Below are 18,332 nucleotides of genomic sequence, written 5' to 3' on the forward strand. Positions count from 1 at the left end.
AGCAAAAAACGGGACAGGTGTGAGTCAGGGTCGAAAAAGGCTTGCCTAGCATACAGAGATTCACAGACGGACCGACAAAAGGGGACAGATAGGAGTGGGTTTAAATAGGGAAAGGGAGCCAATCAGAACCCACGGCAGTTGGTGCCAAATGAGCGGGCATCATTAATCATGACAGTACAACCCTAATGATGCTGATATATTTTTTTCACTAGTGAAAAATTCGAAACAAATGTTTGTTTGTTGGGTAAGGTTTTTGTAAATGCTAGATATGGTTGCATTTGGTTATTTTTCCCCTCAACAAAGCAAAGTGTAGTGTGTCATTGTTTCTTAATAGGAATGTAATGCTATAGTCATGTTTGGCATAATATATTCGATTTTTTTTCAATGTTGTTATAAACACAATTTTAAATCGTTTACATTCATAAAAGTAGTATTCTCAATTTTCTATTACATACATTTTTTTTCCAATTACGTTTTAAAAATGTAAATTAGAGGAAAAACATATAAATATTTATGTATGTGTATTTTTTCCTTGATAAGAATTTAAAACGCGACTGGAGTTCGAATGTTTCGCATTGTTGTAATTAACTAACTAAAGCCATGTTTTTTTTTATATTTCATACTATACATTTTATTTTTTTTCCTTGCGAATTAAAGATTTTTGTTTTTTTTTTAGATATTGCACATGCGTGATAGAAAATGTTTGTGTGTCTTGGAAAAATACGTAAACAAATTGCTAGAACGGCTAGTCAATGAGTTCTATTGAATAGAAAGGGTGAAATTTGAAAAGGAGCTTCCTTGGCCTGTCCCTCACTCCTCCATAAAGTTTTACAGACCCAAATAAAATCTCATCCTGATTTGTACTCAACAAAGAAGAGGCAGCTGACCCAATTGCCTCAAGTGCCAATAACATTCTTCTTAAAATAAATCTGTGCTACAAACTGTCCTAAACACAGTCTCCTTCAGGGTGGTGGTGGTGGTGGTGGGGGGGGGGGTGGTTGTATACTATAGCACGTGGGCCACGTATTAGGTTTTCAACAAAATTAAACAAAACCAGCAAACACTGAGGAAGACGACTTTGATGGCTTCCGTTTTAAGGAGGAAGATGAGGACGGTTTACCGTGATTTCCGTGTTACATGTCGAAGTGTCCTTGGGTAAGACACTGAACCCCCAATACCCCCAGTAAGCAGGTTAGCGCCTTACATGGCTGCACGGCCGCTATTGGGATATGTGAAGCACACTGTAAAGCGCTTTGGGAAGTCTTGACTTGAAAAGCGCTATATAAATGCAGATCTTTTCATTTGGGGCGGCAGTGGCTCAGGAGGTGGAGCGCTCGTCTTGGGATCAAGAGATCGCAGTTCGAATCCCGGCTCCTTCGCAGATTATTTCATTTAGAGCGCTCGTCTTGGGATCAAGAGATCGCAGTTCGAATCCCGGCTCCTTCGCAGATCATTTCATTTAGAGCGCTCGTCTTGGGATCAAGAGATCGCAGTTCGAATCCCAGCTCCTCTGTGTTACATGTCGAAGTGTCCTTGGGTAAGACACTGAACCCCTAATGCCCCCAATAAGCAGGTTAGCGCCTTACATGGCTGCACGGCCGCTATTGGGAAATGTGAAGCACAATGTAAAGCGCTTTGGGAAGTCATTGACTTGAAAAGCGCTATACAGTAGAAATGCAGATCATTTCATTTACACATATTTACAAAGAAAGAGGGTACACCGAGAGAGTTTTCAAAGTTTTAATACTAATAATAATAATAATATAGCTTTGACAGGGCAGTTAATGGGGGCAACACTCGAGTACTTGTAAAAATCACGGTAAAGCGTCCGGACTGCTCGATTGCTTTTAGCTTGAAAGCTGAGTCATGTGCCTTTCTTTTTGCATTTTGCATGATGAGGGTATGTTTATGCTAATTTAATCTATGCACAAGCCAAGAAGTTGCAGTCTTCCTCGGCGCATATATTCCACCGGTCTAAATCTTACCTTTTGTACTCGAGCGCCACTGGCGACCGTTAGAAAAATGACATAAATTGGCCGCATCACTGAATAAGCCGCAGGGTTGAACGTTAGGGAAAAAAGTAGCGGCTTATAGTCCGGAACTTACGGTATATTTGTGGATCTGCAAAACAAATCATTCACACCAGATGGTACTGGAGAAATTGGAAATTTGGCTTTGAAAATACTAAAAATGCTAGAATTTGGTCATGAAAAAGGTGTATGAATCCTGCTTTTACTAAGCAATTATATGTAAAGGCCTGCATGTGCATGTATTCATAAATACAGATTTTCTTAAAGAAATCAAATATCTTCTCATGCATTGCGAAGGTATCAGATTGACATCAAAGAATAACAACTCAAATTAATATTTTTCTCTCCTTTTCACCCAGCCACTCTGCTAAATATTTTAATTCAATGAGGCCCCCAGCTCAACAGGTTAGCCCCCCCAGTGTTCCCTCTAAGCAATTGCGCACTGCTCGCACATTCTCAGCGCACAAGAAAATCTAGCCAGCGCACAAAAATCAGGGCTCAAAATTACTCATTAAGTAGCGACTCAAGTCAAAGTTACAGTGCATCAAGGTAAAAATACACGGGTTCCCCTGACGTTGTGTCCTAAATGCGCTATTTGGAAGTCGAGTCGAAGGAGAACGAAGTTGAGTAAAGTCAGTAGAGTTTGTCGAGAACCGGCTTCTTTGGCTCGGCTCACTAAAAGGAACCGGCTCTTTCTGGTCCTAAACGGCTCTTCAGGTTGTTTTTGCTTCTTTAATCCCAACATGACCAAATATTATGTAAAATGATGCACAAAATGACTTGAAGGAAGGGGGGAATACAACAAAAAAGAAAAAGATGCCAAAATGAAAAAGTAGTGAAAAGCTGAGAAAAAAAGAAACAAAAGGAAGAGAAAAAAAGAAGGAAAAATTTAGAAAAAAGCCAGAAAAAAAGAAAAAGAAATGTAGGAAAAAAGTAAATAGAGAACAAAAAGAAAAAAAGTAACAGCTTGGAAAAAAATTAACACAATGAGTTTTTTTTAAGGAATTAAAAAAAAATAGAAAAAAAGGAAAAAGAAGAAAAAGTTTGTGTTGCATTCAAATAATTTCCAATGATATCAAGTCAATGGCTCAGGAGGTAGAGCGCTCGTCTTGGGATCAAGAGATCGCCGTTTGAATCCCGGCTCCTCCGTTTTACATGTCGAAGTGTCCTTGGGTAAGACACTGAACCCCTAATACCCCCGATAAGCAGGTTAGCGCCTTATATGGCTGCACGGCCGCTATTGGGAAATGTGAAGCACACTGTAAAGCGCTTTGGGAACTCTTGACTTGAAAAGCGCTATATAAATGCAGATCATTTCATTTCATTTCATTTTTTGTCAATCTTGTTGCCAACATTGTACTTCCACTAAAAAATGTAATTAAGTACAGTTCTGTATCTTACAACCGACGAAATAAGCTCCCAAAAATGTTAATATTATGCGACAAATTATATCAGGAAATAAAAAGAAACTGATATCTTGTGAAAGGATTGTAAGAACAAACAACGTTTGTACGCCCTGCAACCTTTTCAATAGTACATGTGTCAATTCATTCAAAAGAGAAAAATAATTTTGCATTGCCGGAAACTCCGCAAAATGTCAAGTTTTGGACATGTTTGATAATTAATAATCTTGCCACACTTGGGATTGCCGTTGCTCACTGTTGTTTCAAGCGTTGCTCACCGACTTTGTGTGAACGCTCAGACCCGTAAGGAAAATTACAGGGAACATTGGCCCCCCACCCCTGTAAGAGGTTTATGGCTCTACCAGTTTGGCGCCATTGTTTAACTTTGCTCACAATGTGATCTGAGAACTCAAGATTGAGCGAAACCGCTAATGATTGTTCAAATGAAGAACTCTTGTCTGTTTGGTCTGGAAACCGGTGGCTAGAAGGACGCTTGGTGGCAGAGCTCAAAGTCACACATTTTTTTGCATCCCAAAGGAGTTGAGCATGTTGCAAATGCTGGCAGGCTTTGAGGAAGTGAACGTGGTTCTCCTCCCTGACCGCTTCCTTCTATTGTTACAATTTCCACCTCCTAATGTATCTCAGCCCTGCTTGCGGTGTCCTAACATTCGATCTGAAATCTTCTCCTTTTTGGGGTTTTCTTAAATTTTAAGAACCACCGTGCACTGCTTTGTTTATTTATTTCATTTTTTTCAACCTTCTATCTATCTATTTATATCTATATATCTATATATCTATTTATATCTATCTATCTATCTATCTATCTATCTATCTATCTATCTATCTATCTATCTATCTATCTATCTATCTATTTATATCTATCTATCTATATCTATCTATCTATTTATATCTATCTATCTATATCTATCTATCTATTTATATCTATCTATCTATATCTATCTATCTCTATATATCTATCTATCTATCTCTATCTATCTATCTATCTCTATATATCCATCTATTTATATCTATATTTCTTTCTATCTATCTTTCTCTATCTATCTATTTATATATATATCTATTTATATATATATATATCTAGCTATTTATATCTCTCTATCTATCCTTCTATTTATATCTATCTATCCATCTATCGATCTATTTATATCCATCTATCTATTTATATCCATCTATCTATCTATTTATATTTATCTAGCTCTAGCTCTATCTATCTATCTCTGTAATTCACCCTGGTCACCACTTGTGAGGTCCCTTCTCAAGGTGTCTTTTTTCCTCACGCTGAGGTTTTGAGTTGTTCCTTGCCCGCATGTAGGTATAAGATCAGGTCATTGTGTCATTGTAATCCTTTGCAGTCCTTTGAGACATTTTTTTGATTAAGAGCAATATATATAAATGTGACTTGACTTGACTTAACTTGACTCTAACTCTATCCATCTACCTACCTTTGTCATATCCCTCAAGTGGAGTGACCGACAGCAAGACAAACACATACAATAACAAAGAAAATAAAAAAGGGAAAAAAATAGCTAAAAAAGTACACAAACATTTTAGGACCATGGCCAACCCAAATGCCCAAACACCCAAACAAGTTAGGCACCTCGGCACCCGAGTCAGTCATGCTTTCGTCCCTCCAGATAAAACGGGACACAAGAAAGCGGCCATGTCACTCGGGTCAGGGTGACACAACACACTCTTATGTTCAGCAGCAGGGCCCGACAGCTTTCACTGGTTTACCCCTGCCGCATCATATGGGTGCCCAGCCCATCCTTAAGAACGCGTCCACAATCCCACTATCCTTTCACAACAAACAAAATTAAACAGGACAAAAATAAATGGGAACAAATACCGGACTGGAAATCCAAACAGGAAAACAGGACCGAGTCAGAACCCTCGTCTTGTGGGGCGGAAGTCTAAACATCCCACTATCCTTTTACAACACCTCTCCACTCATTCCTTTCACCAACAAGAGCTCTAGCTGCCACTATGTGGATTGCAATGCTAATATATACATTAAGATGAATAAATATAGTGAAATGGCCATTTTTTTCAGTAAAATATTATTATCGGAGTGGTCGATCACTTTTAGTATTTTTATAGTATTTTTTTCTACCTGAAAAATATTTTTTTGTAAAATAAAATGCTTAAAATGATAAAAAAAATGTTTTTATTTATAGAATGAAGTGTTAATAATTTTTTATGTAATACGAAAATTGAGCTGATTTAATGTCTTCATCCTGTAGTTTAATTTTATCAATTTATTTAAAAAAATGTATATGTTCATCTAGGGGCAGAACGGCGGCGCAGTGGTTAGCACGTGTGCGGCACAGTTCTGAGGTCATGAGATCGAACCTTCCTGTGCGGAGTTTGCATGTTCTCCCCGTGCTTGTGTGGGTTTCCTCCGGGCACTCCGGTTCCCTCCCACATTCCAAAAACATGCATGTTAGGTTGATTGGCCCAACCAAATTGTCCATGGGTGTCAATGAGGGAGTGAGTTGTCTGTCTGTGTGCCCTCTGATTGGCTGGCAACCAGTTGAGGGTGTGCCCTATCCACTGCCCGAAGATAGCTGGGATGAGCTCCAGCACCCCCGTGACCCTACTGAGGATAAGCGGTGCAGCTAATGGATGGATGGATGGATGGATGGATATGTTCATCTAGTTTTTGTGTTAAAAAAAAAAATAACCTGGAGAGAGGTGTCTTATAATTTATTTTAAGAACTATTTTTTGGATAATAAAAAAAATGAACTCGATTATCCCCCAAAACAAAAAATATTGAGACAATAATCAATTACATTTGAATTATTATAATAATAAAAAATAACTTAAAATTTGCTAAATTATCAGTCAGTTCAATACTATATTTTTAGAATTTCATTTTTTCTCAAAAACAAAAATTCTGTATTTGTCACAGGCGAAAGAAGCTGGAAAAATCACTCAGAAAAAGGTTTATTTTCTGATTTATTTTTAGGTTGGAATCCGAAATCGGCACGCTAGAGAGCGAAGAATCTCTGATCTCGGCCAAGGAACGAGCTCTTCGGGACCGCCTCAAGGAAACCGAACGCTCCATCGAAGACCTGCAGAAGGTACCGAACATCAACTTGGTTAAAAAACAATTCTCAGTGTATATCATGAAACCAAGATGTTTAAAGCAAGCAATTTATCCAACATGAAAAACAACTGTTCTCTCTCTTTTTCAGAGCCTGATGGCCCATGATGGAGGTATGATTAGTAACAACACGCATGCATTGCAGACACACAGTTCTACTTTCATTACCGTATTTTCCGCACTATAAGGCGCACCTAAAAGTCTTAATTTTTTTCAAAAGCTGACCATGCGCCTTATAATTCAGTGCGCCTTATATATGGCTCAATATTAAATTCGCAAGGTCTCGCAACTTACGCAACAGCCGCCGACTCGATTTTACCCCGAACGTTGAGTAGTCCGCGGTGTATGCTGGGATTTATATACCGGCGTTTTATTGGCTAACCAATGTGTCAATCATCATTTGAATCTATCACTATTGGCTGAAGTTATTCGGAGCCTCGGATTGGCTAGATGGCCAAAACAAACCCTGAAATCGGCCGAGTTTAGCAATGGCGTAGCAAGTCCGCGGTGTATGCTGGGATTTATATACCGGCGTTTCATTGGCTAACCAATGTGTCAATCATCCGTTAAATCGATCGCTATTGGCTGAAGTTATTCAGAGCCTCGGATTGGCTAGAGGGCCAAAACAAACCCTGCAATTGGCCGAAAAAGATGTGTCAATCATCCGTTAAATCGATCGCTATTGGCTGAAGTTATTCGGAGCCTCGGATTGGCTAGAGGGCCAAAACAAACCCTGCAATTGGCCGAAAAAGATGTGTCAATCATCCGTTAAATCGAATGCTATTGGCTGAAGTTATTCGGAGCCTCGGATTGGCTAGAGGGCCAAAACAAACCCTGCAATTGGCCGAAAAAGATGTGTCAATCATCCGTTAAATCGATCGCTATTGGCTGAAGTTATTCGGAGCCTCGGATAGGCTAGATGGCCAAAACAAACCCTGCAATCGGCCGAGTTTAGCAATGGCGTAGCAAGCTTGCTAAAGTACCCCATAAAGAAACATGTTTCATTAGTCTGTATTTGTAAATATTCTACTCTCCTGGATTTACTTCACTCACGGTTGTAAGAAGACCATGATTGCGTATCATTATTGAACGTGAGAACTTAAGTGAGCTATGCAGCTTTATATTTTCCCGGTATCTTGTTTTAGAACGATCTTGATGTTGCTGTGATGAGTTGAGTGAATTCAACTCAATTCCAAGTGTTTATTGTCATATGCACAGTAAAGTTGCGAGCGAAAAAGAAAATAGAAACTAAGGAATGTTTGGCATTTCTTGAATCCCAAGACTTTAACCTTCCGAATGATATTTGGAACGAAGCATTTGAGTGACATCATCGTACGGACACGGCATTCGCACGTGTCTACGACACGTATTTGCTTCTTTGCAAGCTTTGGGAATGTTAAGGGGGTAATAAGGACTGAACCATCTGACTGTTTTGTCCACGTTCCCATTGTAGCGCCTTATAATCCGGTGCGCCTTATCTATGGAAGATATAGGACCAAAAACTATTTTTGGGGGGTGCGCCCTATAACCCGGTGCGCCCTATAGTGCGGAAAATGCACGTCGGTTCAATCAAATTCAGAAAGAAAAATCTACCGACGTGACGGCCATGTTTGTAGGGGCCACATGCTCAGAGAAAGCAAGCGGAAACAGGGGCATTATTAGCTTAGTGTCAAATTGTATGAACAACCTGACATATTTGTCACGAACTGGAGCAGGATCAGGACCCAAACGCGTGACGTTACTCACACAAGCCTTTTATAATACAGCAAATGGGGAGTCATGCACGTTTGGCAGCAGTCTGGCGTGACATGACGAGATCGATACCAATTGCCCGAGTTGATATCGGACAGATGGGGTCGATACCGGACAAGACGGGACAGACAGGATGGATAATGAATCAGGATATTGAAAACAAACAGGACAAACTAGACTGGAACAACAACTGGTGAAAATAATAAACAGGACAAAAATAGACAAGAACAAACTGGAAAGCGATATTAAGCAGGACAAAAAATAAACGGGCACAATACCGGACAGGAAATACCAACAGGAAACAGGACCGAGTCGAAACCCACGTCTTGCGGGGCAGAGGTTCGTTGATGGACTGACCAAGGAAGAGTGAGAGCACTGAGCTTAAATAGATGGAAACCAATCTGTTAATGAGCCGCAGCTGGCGCCACACAGGCGGGGCCAATTGGGCGCCATGGCAACCGTGACAATTTGTCCATCGTTAAATTGCAATCTTGGATATTTAACAATTTAAAACACATGAAGTATAATTTCAGGATATAAGGCGTACGTGTATAATTTCGCTGAGACGTACGGGGCGGCATTGGCTCAGGAGGTAGAGCACTCCTTTTGGGATCAAGAGGTCGCAGGTTCGATTCCCGGCTCCTCCGTGTTATATGTCGAAGTGTCCTTGGGCAAGACACTGAATACCCCCAATGAGCAGGTCGGCGCCTTGCATGGCCGCTATTGGTGTGTGAGTCTGTGTTTGAATAGGTAAGTGTGAAGCACATTGTGAAGCGCTTTGGGAGCTCTTCATTGACTTGAAAAGCGCTATAGAAATGCAGACCATTTACCATTTACGTAGCGCGCTAGCGGCTAAAACACACACATACACACAAACGCATAGCACAAAACACGGACACACTCACCACGCTCAGCAAGACTATTGACGCCTGCCCTCACACAAGGCCATGACTCTGCAGCCTGCAGCGAAGGGCTTGATCCCCCACTACTATTTTCCCCAAAAGCCCCGTAAGCCCCCGTGGCTTTGTTCTCGCCACCACCGAATGCAAAAAAAGCGCACAAAGCGCACACAAACACCAACACACAAGCTTTTGCTGCATAAGCATTCGAAAGTCTACAGTTGCCGTGGACACAGAAGAGAGACGAGGACAGCGAGGAGGCTCCTGTGACAAAAGTGGATGCTGGAGTTTTCTTCTTTTCCTTGATTCACTGACCGTTTTTTTTTTATCTGTATCCTTCGCTTCTCCTTGTTTAGAGGCCAGCGTCCGCACGTGGGTTCCTCTGCAGGACGGCGCCGAGCCCGACCTGGCCACCCAGACCCGGATCGGAGAGAAGGCGGCTCCGAGACCCGGTAAGGATGGGAAAGGTGACGAGGGGAGGGGGGCGTTAAGAGCTTTTCATGTAGCCCAGGTTTCCTCCTTCTTTAAGTTTGTATTTCGAGGCAAAGGTAAGATCTTCAGTTTAGCATTATGTCGGAGCCCGACCCTAATTTTGGCCCTGAAATGTCAACACAAGGATAATGCTCAAAGTGTGAATTTCCATAAGGGGATGAATAAAGTATCTATCTATCTATCTATCTATCTATCTCTTTATATCTATCTTCTATATCTATCTCTCTATATCTATATCTTTATTTATCTCTCTATCTCTCTCTATCTCTCTCTATATATTATATCTCTATATACCTCTCTATCTCTCTATATCTATATCTCTATATATCTATGTCTCTCTATTTATCTCTATCTCTCTATATCTAATCTCTATATATCTCTATTTCTCTATTTATCTCTCTTTATCTATCTCTCTCTATATATCTCTCTATAGCTCTATATCTCTCTATTTCTATCTGTCTCTCTATCTCTCTCTATATATATCTCTCTCTATCTCTCTATCTCTATCTCTCTATCTCTATATCTCTATATATCTATGTATCTCTATCTATCTCTATCTCTATATATCTATCTCTATATATCTATTTCTCTATCTATTTATCTCTCTCCTTATCTATCTCTTTATCTCTCTATAGCTCTATATCTCTCTATATCTGTCTGTCTATCTCTCTCTATATATATATCTCTCTCTATATATATCTAACTTTCTACATCTCTCTATATCTCTAGCTATCTCTCTATATCTCTATCTATATCTCTATCTGTCTCTACATCTCTCTATCTCTCTCTATCTTTATCAATATATCTATCTATCTAACTATCTCTATCTCTTTATCTCTATCTCTCTATAGCTCTCTCTATAGCTCTATATCTGTCTGTCTCTCTATCTCTCTATATATCTAACTCTCTATACCTCTCTCTATCTCTATATCTATCTCTATCTATCTCTACATCTCTCTATATCTATATATCTCACTATATCTCTCTATCTCGCTATATATCTCTATTTCTCTATATCTCTATTTCTCTATTTCTCTATCTCTCTATATCTATCTCTTTCTATATCTTCTCTCTCTCTCACTCTCTTTATCTCTCTCTCTTCCTCTCTCTCTCTCTCTCTCCATATAATCTAGTTCTCTGTCTCCCTGTCTATCTCTCTATCTGTCTATCTCTATCTATCTCTCTATATATCTCTCTATCATCACTTTCAAGTGGAGCCAGTGTTCAGCCAAAACGTCCTATCCTGTCCAGACGTCCTACCATAAACTCATCTGACAGCAATTTCGTTTTTGTTTTTTTAATAATCTAGTAAAACCAGCAACACTGAAACTCAGAATAATTGCAAACAGAATTTTGCCGACAAGGGTTGGTTTGTATACATACACTGCCTGATTATCGTACAAACATCATGTCAAAAAGCTACCATAGAAAAACATGCCAGGCGTAAAAGTTATGTTAGAAAACTGTATTTTCAAGCTGTGAAATGATCAAAAATGACTAAATAGGGACAAAAATTATAAGTACTCACTGAAAGGATTATTTTCGAAGGTACATATGAGAGGTAGGATGAAAAATCAGTCTTTTGTGCATGCACACTGGGTATTGGTAGGACAATTCGATGCGTAGGAAGGATTTTCAGAATATAGGGTTTCTCTCTCGCTGACTAATTTGGAAATTAATCTACGTTTATAAAAATGTATACTACGACGATGTGTGGATATTTAAACAAAAACGCAATCGACAGTCTGTCATCGTTCTTCCTTGTCTCTCTACCTCTCTCTCTCAAAGTGCCGCGCTAGATTCTTAAGGAAGTATTGCTGCTGTGGTTTCTGGCCCAATTTTCAAGCCGTCAAAGTTAAAATTTTCTTGTCAAAAAATACGTCTGTGATGGAAAATTGTAGGTTCATGTAACCTCTACAGACGTAGAAATACAAAAAATGTGTATACAGTTTTGTTTTTTTAAAATGGATTTTGTGGCTTTTTAATAAGCATATTGTTCCCACTATATTGCGCACCGGACAATAAGGCGCTGGAATTAAAACTAAAGTATAGGTTGCACAAGAAAATAAAGTGCCTTGTTTAAGATGTTTATTTGTATAACCCCAAAACACAAGGAGTTTATTTTAAACCACAGACTATTACTACACCATCCCCTGATCTAAAACCTACATGAGGGCAAGGAAAAACTCAAAAACCTCAACACGAGTTAAATAAGGAAACTTTGAGAATGGACCACACATGAGGTAATCCCCCTTCGAGGAGAGCAAGGGGAATTGAATCCAGATCGTGAAGTGGAGTGCATCAGATACTATCCCCTAGTCCTTGGGGATACAGATGACACATGAAAAGGCATTTAGCCATATCCTATTATCACACGAAGTGCACACGATTCTGAACTGAATAAAAAAAAGATATGGTGGGAAGTAATTCAGTCATTGTGAAACGACAGGCTTTAATTTGTCATCATAAATCAGTTCTTCTTACAAATAAAATATAAATGTGAACAGTCGGCCATATTGGATGGGTCGACCAGATGCGGTTTGATGTTGTCACAGGTCTACACCACTTTCGATGGATGAAGAGGAATGTGTAAGTTCTTGTTTCTTTGACGTTGTCACTGCCCATTTCTATGTTTTGTATGTATTCCTGTGTTCCCGAGAGAGCGGATTCCAAAGCGAGAACCTCTGTTGTAATGCCCCCTTTGAAAATGTAAACCCAAGGAGAAAATATAGCGCCATTTCCCGACTCAAACTATCTCCAGTTTGGCTGAAAAGAGTGGACCTTTATCTTGCAGATAGGCTCCAATTTATGCAATGTGACCCCGAACCCGCATATGGGCCTTTTTTGTATATCTTTGTTGTCGTATCCTTCCCGAGGCCATGAGATCGAACATATTTTGAATCTCAATCACAATAATAATGAGGTAAACGTGGACCCATCCAACATGGCCGCCACTACTCAGGTTGCCCAGATATTGTTCATGCTATTATTAACTAACGCACACTCTAACTTTGAAACAAATATGCGCATTGTACACTACTAAATACGGTTGTCATTTAGCCACCCCCTATCTAATCTTCAGTCTCTGTGTGACCCCACGCTTCATAAACTTCACCTCACTTGTCCCTCACTCACCTCCCCTTTTCTGCACCCTGTTCCCCTTCTAACAGCAATGTTTGCCATGGAGATCAACGTGCAGCACGACCCTCAAACCGGCGAGCAGCGCATCCTGTCGGCCAACCGCCTCAACCCCTCGGAGGCGAGCTCCCGGGGGGTCAAGGTCTACGACGACGGCCGCAAGGTGGTCTACCAGGTGCCGTCCGCCGGCGGAGTCGCCACCACCTGGGCCGAGAACGGCTGGAGCTCCTCGGAGGTGGACCGGCTGATCCGGAGAGCGGCCGGGTCCGGAGTCGACGCCGGACAGGTTGTAGTGACTCCGGCCCCTGTGGAGGACCTGTCCCCGCCGTCCTGCGCCCCGCCTTCGGTTCCGTTCAGCCCTCCTGACCAGGTCGCCCCACTTGGGGACAACCGGCCAGGCGTGACGGCTCCTGTGGTGACGCAACCCGTCCCGTCGGGCCCCCCCGATGCCGACAACCCGGTCACCATGGTCTTCCTGGGCTATCGGGACCTGGAAGACGGCAGCGAGAGCCGACGGCTACTGGGTTTGGACGGCGCCGTCAAGGCCGAGGTGGTTCTGATCGACGAAGACGACGAGAAGTCCCTGAGGGAGAAGACGGTCACCGACCTTTCGGCCGTGGACGGCACGGCCGCCGATCTGGTCTCGGGGCGGCCGCTGACGTCCGAGGCCGTCAGTACCGAACTGTCGATGGCCGACAGCCCCGCCGCCACGCCCGCGCCTCAACCCGGAGAAGGCAAAGCCAGCAAAACCCTGCCTCCCGGTCTCACCCCTGCCACAGGTACAGACAAGAGGAAACGCTGCAAGTGCTGCGTAGTCATGTGACTCCATCTTCTGCTTCCTTTTTACGGTTCCACACAATCCCCTCCTCCTCTTTTCCCTTTCCACCTTTGGATGGTTACTAACTGAAGCCCCTTCTCCTTGGACTCGTGCACACACGCCTTCACTTTATAACATTTGCATTCAGCCGTGCATTTATGCCTTTTGGTTCCTCTGACTTTCCGATTGGTCAGTTCAAAAAATTGTATCCAATCAAATACATGAGGGCACATCCACAATTATGTTGCAAAGTAATGGTTGGATTTTAACCCCAAACATCTCCTTTAAAGGGAAGTCAACCCCACCGAGAATCTGTCTTAAAGGGACACTGTGTAATATTTGAGCACTAAATGTCACTCTGTTGTGTAGTGCAGGGGTCGCCAACCAGCTGAGAGCTACTTTTCTGTAATAATAATAATAATAATAATAATTTCCTTGTATTGTCATTCTGTGTAACAATGTACACAGAACGAAATGTCGATTGCACCTGACCCGTTGTAGCGAGCCGATGCAGCCGCAGCCAACAGAGGGCGCCGCCGACCACTTTTTAAGTCTTAGGAATGACTCGGCCGGGGCGCGAACCACCGACCTCCCAAATTGATTAGCGCACAGGGCTAACAGTTTGATATAGATTTCTAATGTTGTTACTATTGAAAGGTTTTAACATTTCCTAAACTGTAATCTTACTCCTAATACACTTCACGTATTATGTCTAATTCCTTACAGTTGGAGCATGTTTTAAAGTCGGAAATTATTGAGCAGAGCGCCACATATAGTCCACATAATAATTTATTTATCCGATTCACATGGTTAAAGAAATCAGGTCTCTGTCTGTGCCAATTTCAATCTTGTGCAGGAGACAGCTCTCCTCTGTTATAATTCATTGAATGTTTACGCCCCATGACCAAGCCTCTGGCTGATTGGTCCGCGCCGTGTTGATGCAATTATCCCAATCGTCCGTCGACGCATTGTGAGAAGGGTGATAGTTCATCGCCCTTGCCCCCAGGCGAGGTGATAAGTCATTGTTATCTACACAGACAAAAACCAAAGACACATTCCAAAGCACAGGCATTTTTATGACAGCCTTCTCTCAGAGTTTGCCTTCAAACAGTGAAGTCAGATTTTAGAACAAGTATATTTGACTTTATGTAAGATAAAGCAGTGTATAAAAATAGTCTATAACTTCATTATGTTATTATCAGGTTCTAATAAAACGGACTCAGTCAGCTACCAAACATCACGCAGGTTAGAAATTAAATTTCCTAAAAAAAAATCACAATGACCCATGATATATTTTCAGAACCTCGTTGGAGACTCCTGGTAAAGTGGAAATGAAAACAAGTGTTACAAAGCACCAGGTAGATTACAAACTACGGTGACCAAACCGCACCGTTTTCTTTTCATTTTTTGCCCGGCCTTTCGCGAGGTTTTTGTTTTTTTTGGAGGTAGCAGCAAGAAAGCAGATAATGATGTCAGAACCCTCCTTTTTAAAGTAATTACTTAGTTCTAGAACTTTGGGTATTTAAAAAAAATGCTTGTTTATATAGTAGTTCATATATTGTTGCTTATTATTCAAATTAATATTTTAGTATTGTCAGCATTAGGAGGCTCTAAATATTACGCAATGTCCCTTTAAAGAAAATATTGCCTTTGTGCTCTAAGAATTAAGATGCAAAATTCATCTTATTTCTTTCCATTCCTGGCTGCGGCTATTTTGTTTCACACTAAAAATCACTTCATGGTTATGGTAATAGCTAATCCCAGACGACTGTGATGCAATGGCAAAATGGATGCTTATCGTATAGTCCACAAATTCAATTGTATTCAGATAATTGATTTTTATGGAGGTGGATTTGGACATATATAGGTTGACCTCCCATTTAAGGAATAATAGAGCAGGGAAGAGAAGAGGATCCTTGTTGCCTTGTTTTTTTTTTAACGTGCCTGTATCAATCTTAGGGGAAAAAATGAAATCGAATTTAAAATATTGGTTTCTTTTTTTTATCAGATTGAGCTATTTCCCAAATAAGGTCACCTTCTCCTACTTAATCACTTGTGAGGTCAGCAGCCAATCAGAAGCCATAAAATTCCATGGGTATAGTGCCACTAGTTTCGCAATATAATATCACAAATTAATTTTTGTGACTGCAAAAAAAACAAAAACAAATGCCTGTTAAGTTTTCCTCATTCACTGCCATATTTGTTTTGCAATATAAAAATGAGCTTTTGACAAAAGTTGACCTAAATCACTGCCAGTTGTTATGTTCTTATATATTTCACATGATCACACCTAGAGGAAACTTCAAAAATTATAATATTGTCATGTTTTTTTTTCCTGTCATGCAAAAAAAAAAATTATGTCAGAATCTAGATTCATTACAAATCAACGTGAGATACTGCTCGGGTTTCAATGCTTGGATTGTCAAGACCCGAACGGAGACAGGACCCACTCGCGTAACGTTTCTCACAGTTTTATTGGGAAGAAGGGAAAGGAGTTCACACACAATCCAGAGATTGCGGGGAGCAGGTTGCTCTGACGCAGAAGTGGGACTTCCCTGGCGAGCGATGGCGGTGTCGGGAACGGAAAAAAACGGGTCAGTAGCTGGGATAGAAGAGCAAAAACGATATCAGAAAATGGGTCGTTATTCGGGACGGGAGAACAGACGTGGTCGAGATCAAAACAGGTCGTAGCGGGAGACTAACAGGAGCAAAAACACAGGACTGGCGAAAAAGGGCTTGCCGTGTAAATTCGCAGACGGACCGACAAAAGGGGACTGACAGGACAGGGTTTAAATACTGACAGGGAGCCAATCTGTCAACAAGCTGCAGCGGGGCCAATTGGGCGCCATGGCAACCGTGACAGAAGCTGGCGCCACACGGGCGGGGCCAATTGGGCGCCACGGCAACCGTGACATCGATATTGCTGATTATGGCCAAAATTCAAATATTCCATCTCAAAACATTAGAATATCGTGAAAACCTATAATCGTAGGCTCTAAGTCATAATCAGAAATATCAAAGTTATAAAAGCCTTGCAATAGTTTGTTGATTTGTATTTTATCCAGAATTCATGACATTTTTTACTCGTATAGCTACAAATCATATTGATAATATGTCGCGGACCGGGAACGGAGACGGGACCCAATTGCGTTCGTTTTACTCAGCTTTATTTAGAAGGAGGAAAGGGTTTGCACTCACGATCCGGTGATCGGGTAGCAGGTAGCAGGGGACGCGGAAGTGGAACGTCGAGCAAAGGCAGTGTCGAGGGCGAGAAAAAACAGGATGGGCGGGACGGAGGAGCAAAAACATAAACGGGTCCAGAAAATAGCTCGGCAACGGGAATCGGACGGAAAACAGGGCAGGACAGAATCAGGAGTCACCAAAGCTTGCCTACGGGTAGCGTAGGTTCGCAGACGATCCGACCAATGTTGACAGGAAGCGCCAACGGAGCAGACTCAGGTTTCCCGCATCAGTAATCATGACATAATACCTATTTGGTTATAGAGGAAATTATTAACTATAATCTATCATAGTAAAAAATGGATCTAATAATAGTAAATGTTTTAGGACTGTTCAGCGTTCCCTGGCCTGAGTGACCGGCCAATAGCACGCCTTGTTCCTGAAGTCAAAGAATGTCAATATTCTATCCAATGACTGTATTTTTTTCCACACACTAAGGGAAACTGGGTACAATATTTGCATAAAACAACACATTTGTATTAATAGCATTTATTGTGTCCGATGAAAAAGCCCGACGGGCCGTAGGTGGCCCACGGGCCGCAGTCTGCTCACCCCAGCCCCAGCGGCTAATCCCCTCTGCAGATGTGTTCCTAATGGGCCGTCTCTGCATGGTCGCCTTTTAACCGCATGCTCAGCAAATCTTTGCCTTCACGTTTGTCTTCTGTGGAGACTTCTCAACCCAAAACAATGAACTTTTGCTCAAAGATCTCACACTGCCACTCGGTGAAGTACTACTTGAGCTCCGTAGGGGGCGCCCTTTATTCCCTCTGACGGTTGTACGGACTGTTGATTTTTTTTGCTCTTTTTCTATTGTTGACGTTTCTCTTTCTGGTTCTCACCATCACACATCTTCCTCACGACTTTCTCTCTGGCGTTTGTATCCTCTCAATCTCTTTGAACGAATAAAGCTGACTTTCTCCATTTGCGTTCTTGCTTGTTGTTCCTTCCGTCTGTCTCTCCTTATAGGTATGATCTGGTGCCCCCTAGTGAGTTCAAAATACTACTTTCATTTAAATAAAACAATATTGTTTGGAATCATAAACAAAAACACATTTGTCATCATTTTAGGTGTGGACATTTCTATTACCGTAAATTCCGGACTATAGAGCGCACCTGATTATAAACCGCACCCACCACATTTCGAGAGGATAACCGCTTTTGAACTTGCACAAGCCGCACCTGTATATAAGCCGCATGCGCCCACATTAAAACATGTAACATAATCACAAAATTAACCCAAACCCGACTTTGAGTCCAGCGATTGTAACTGAATATAAAGTACACAGTCCAAAAATTACAGCCGGCATAATGACCGGAAAATGATACCGGTACTTAAAGTTTGAGTCCGGGTCCCGTTGAAAATAATCCAAGGGAAAAAAAATGTATATTTCCAAAGGTAAGGGTGGGAAAAATATATATCCATTATTGTCCGCTGC

At 41.3% G+C, this 18,332-nt stretch overlaps 1 protein-coding gene across 1 annotated transcript in view; it reads left to right on the top strand.

Annotated features, from left to right (window-relative positions):
• Positions 1 to 18,332, top strand: part of palm2akap2 (PALM2 and AKAP2 fusion) — a 146,811-nt gene that overhangs the window by 65,042 nt on the left and 63,437 nt on the right. Inside the window, exons 5-8 of the mRNA XM_088320037.1 lie at positions 6,421 to 6,535; positions 6,650 to 6,671; positions 9,566 to 9,661; positions 12,872 to 13,618. Coding sequence (XP_088176163.1) covers positions 6,421 to 6,535; positions 6,650 to 6,671; positions 9,566 to 9,661; positions 12,872 to 13,618 — 980 coding nt within the window. The remainder of the gene's footprint in view (positions 1 to 6,420; positions 6,536 to 6,649; positions 6,672 to 9,565; positions 9,662 to 12,871; positions 13,619 to 18,332) is intronic.

The sequence above is a fragment of the Urocampus carinirostris genome, chromosome 16 (assembly GCF_059441175.1).
Source record: "Urocampus carinirostris isolate Australia breed hairy pipefish chromosome 16, RoL_Ucar_1.0, whole genome shotgun sequence".
NCBI classification, from domain to species: domain Eukaryota; kingdom Metazoa; phylum Chordata; class Actinopteri; order Syngnathiformes; family Syngnathidae; genus Urocampus; species Urocampus carinirostris.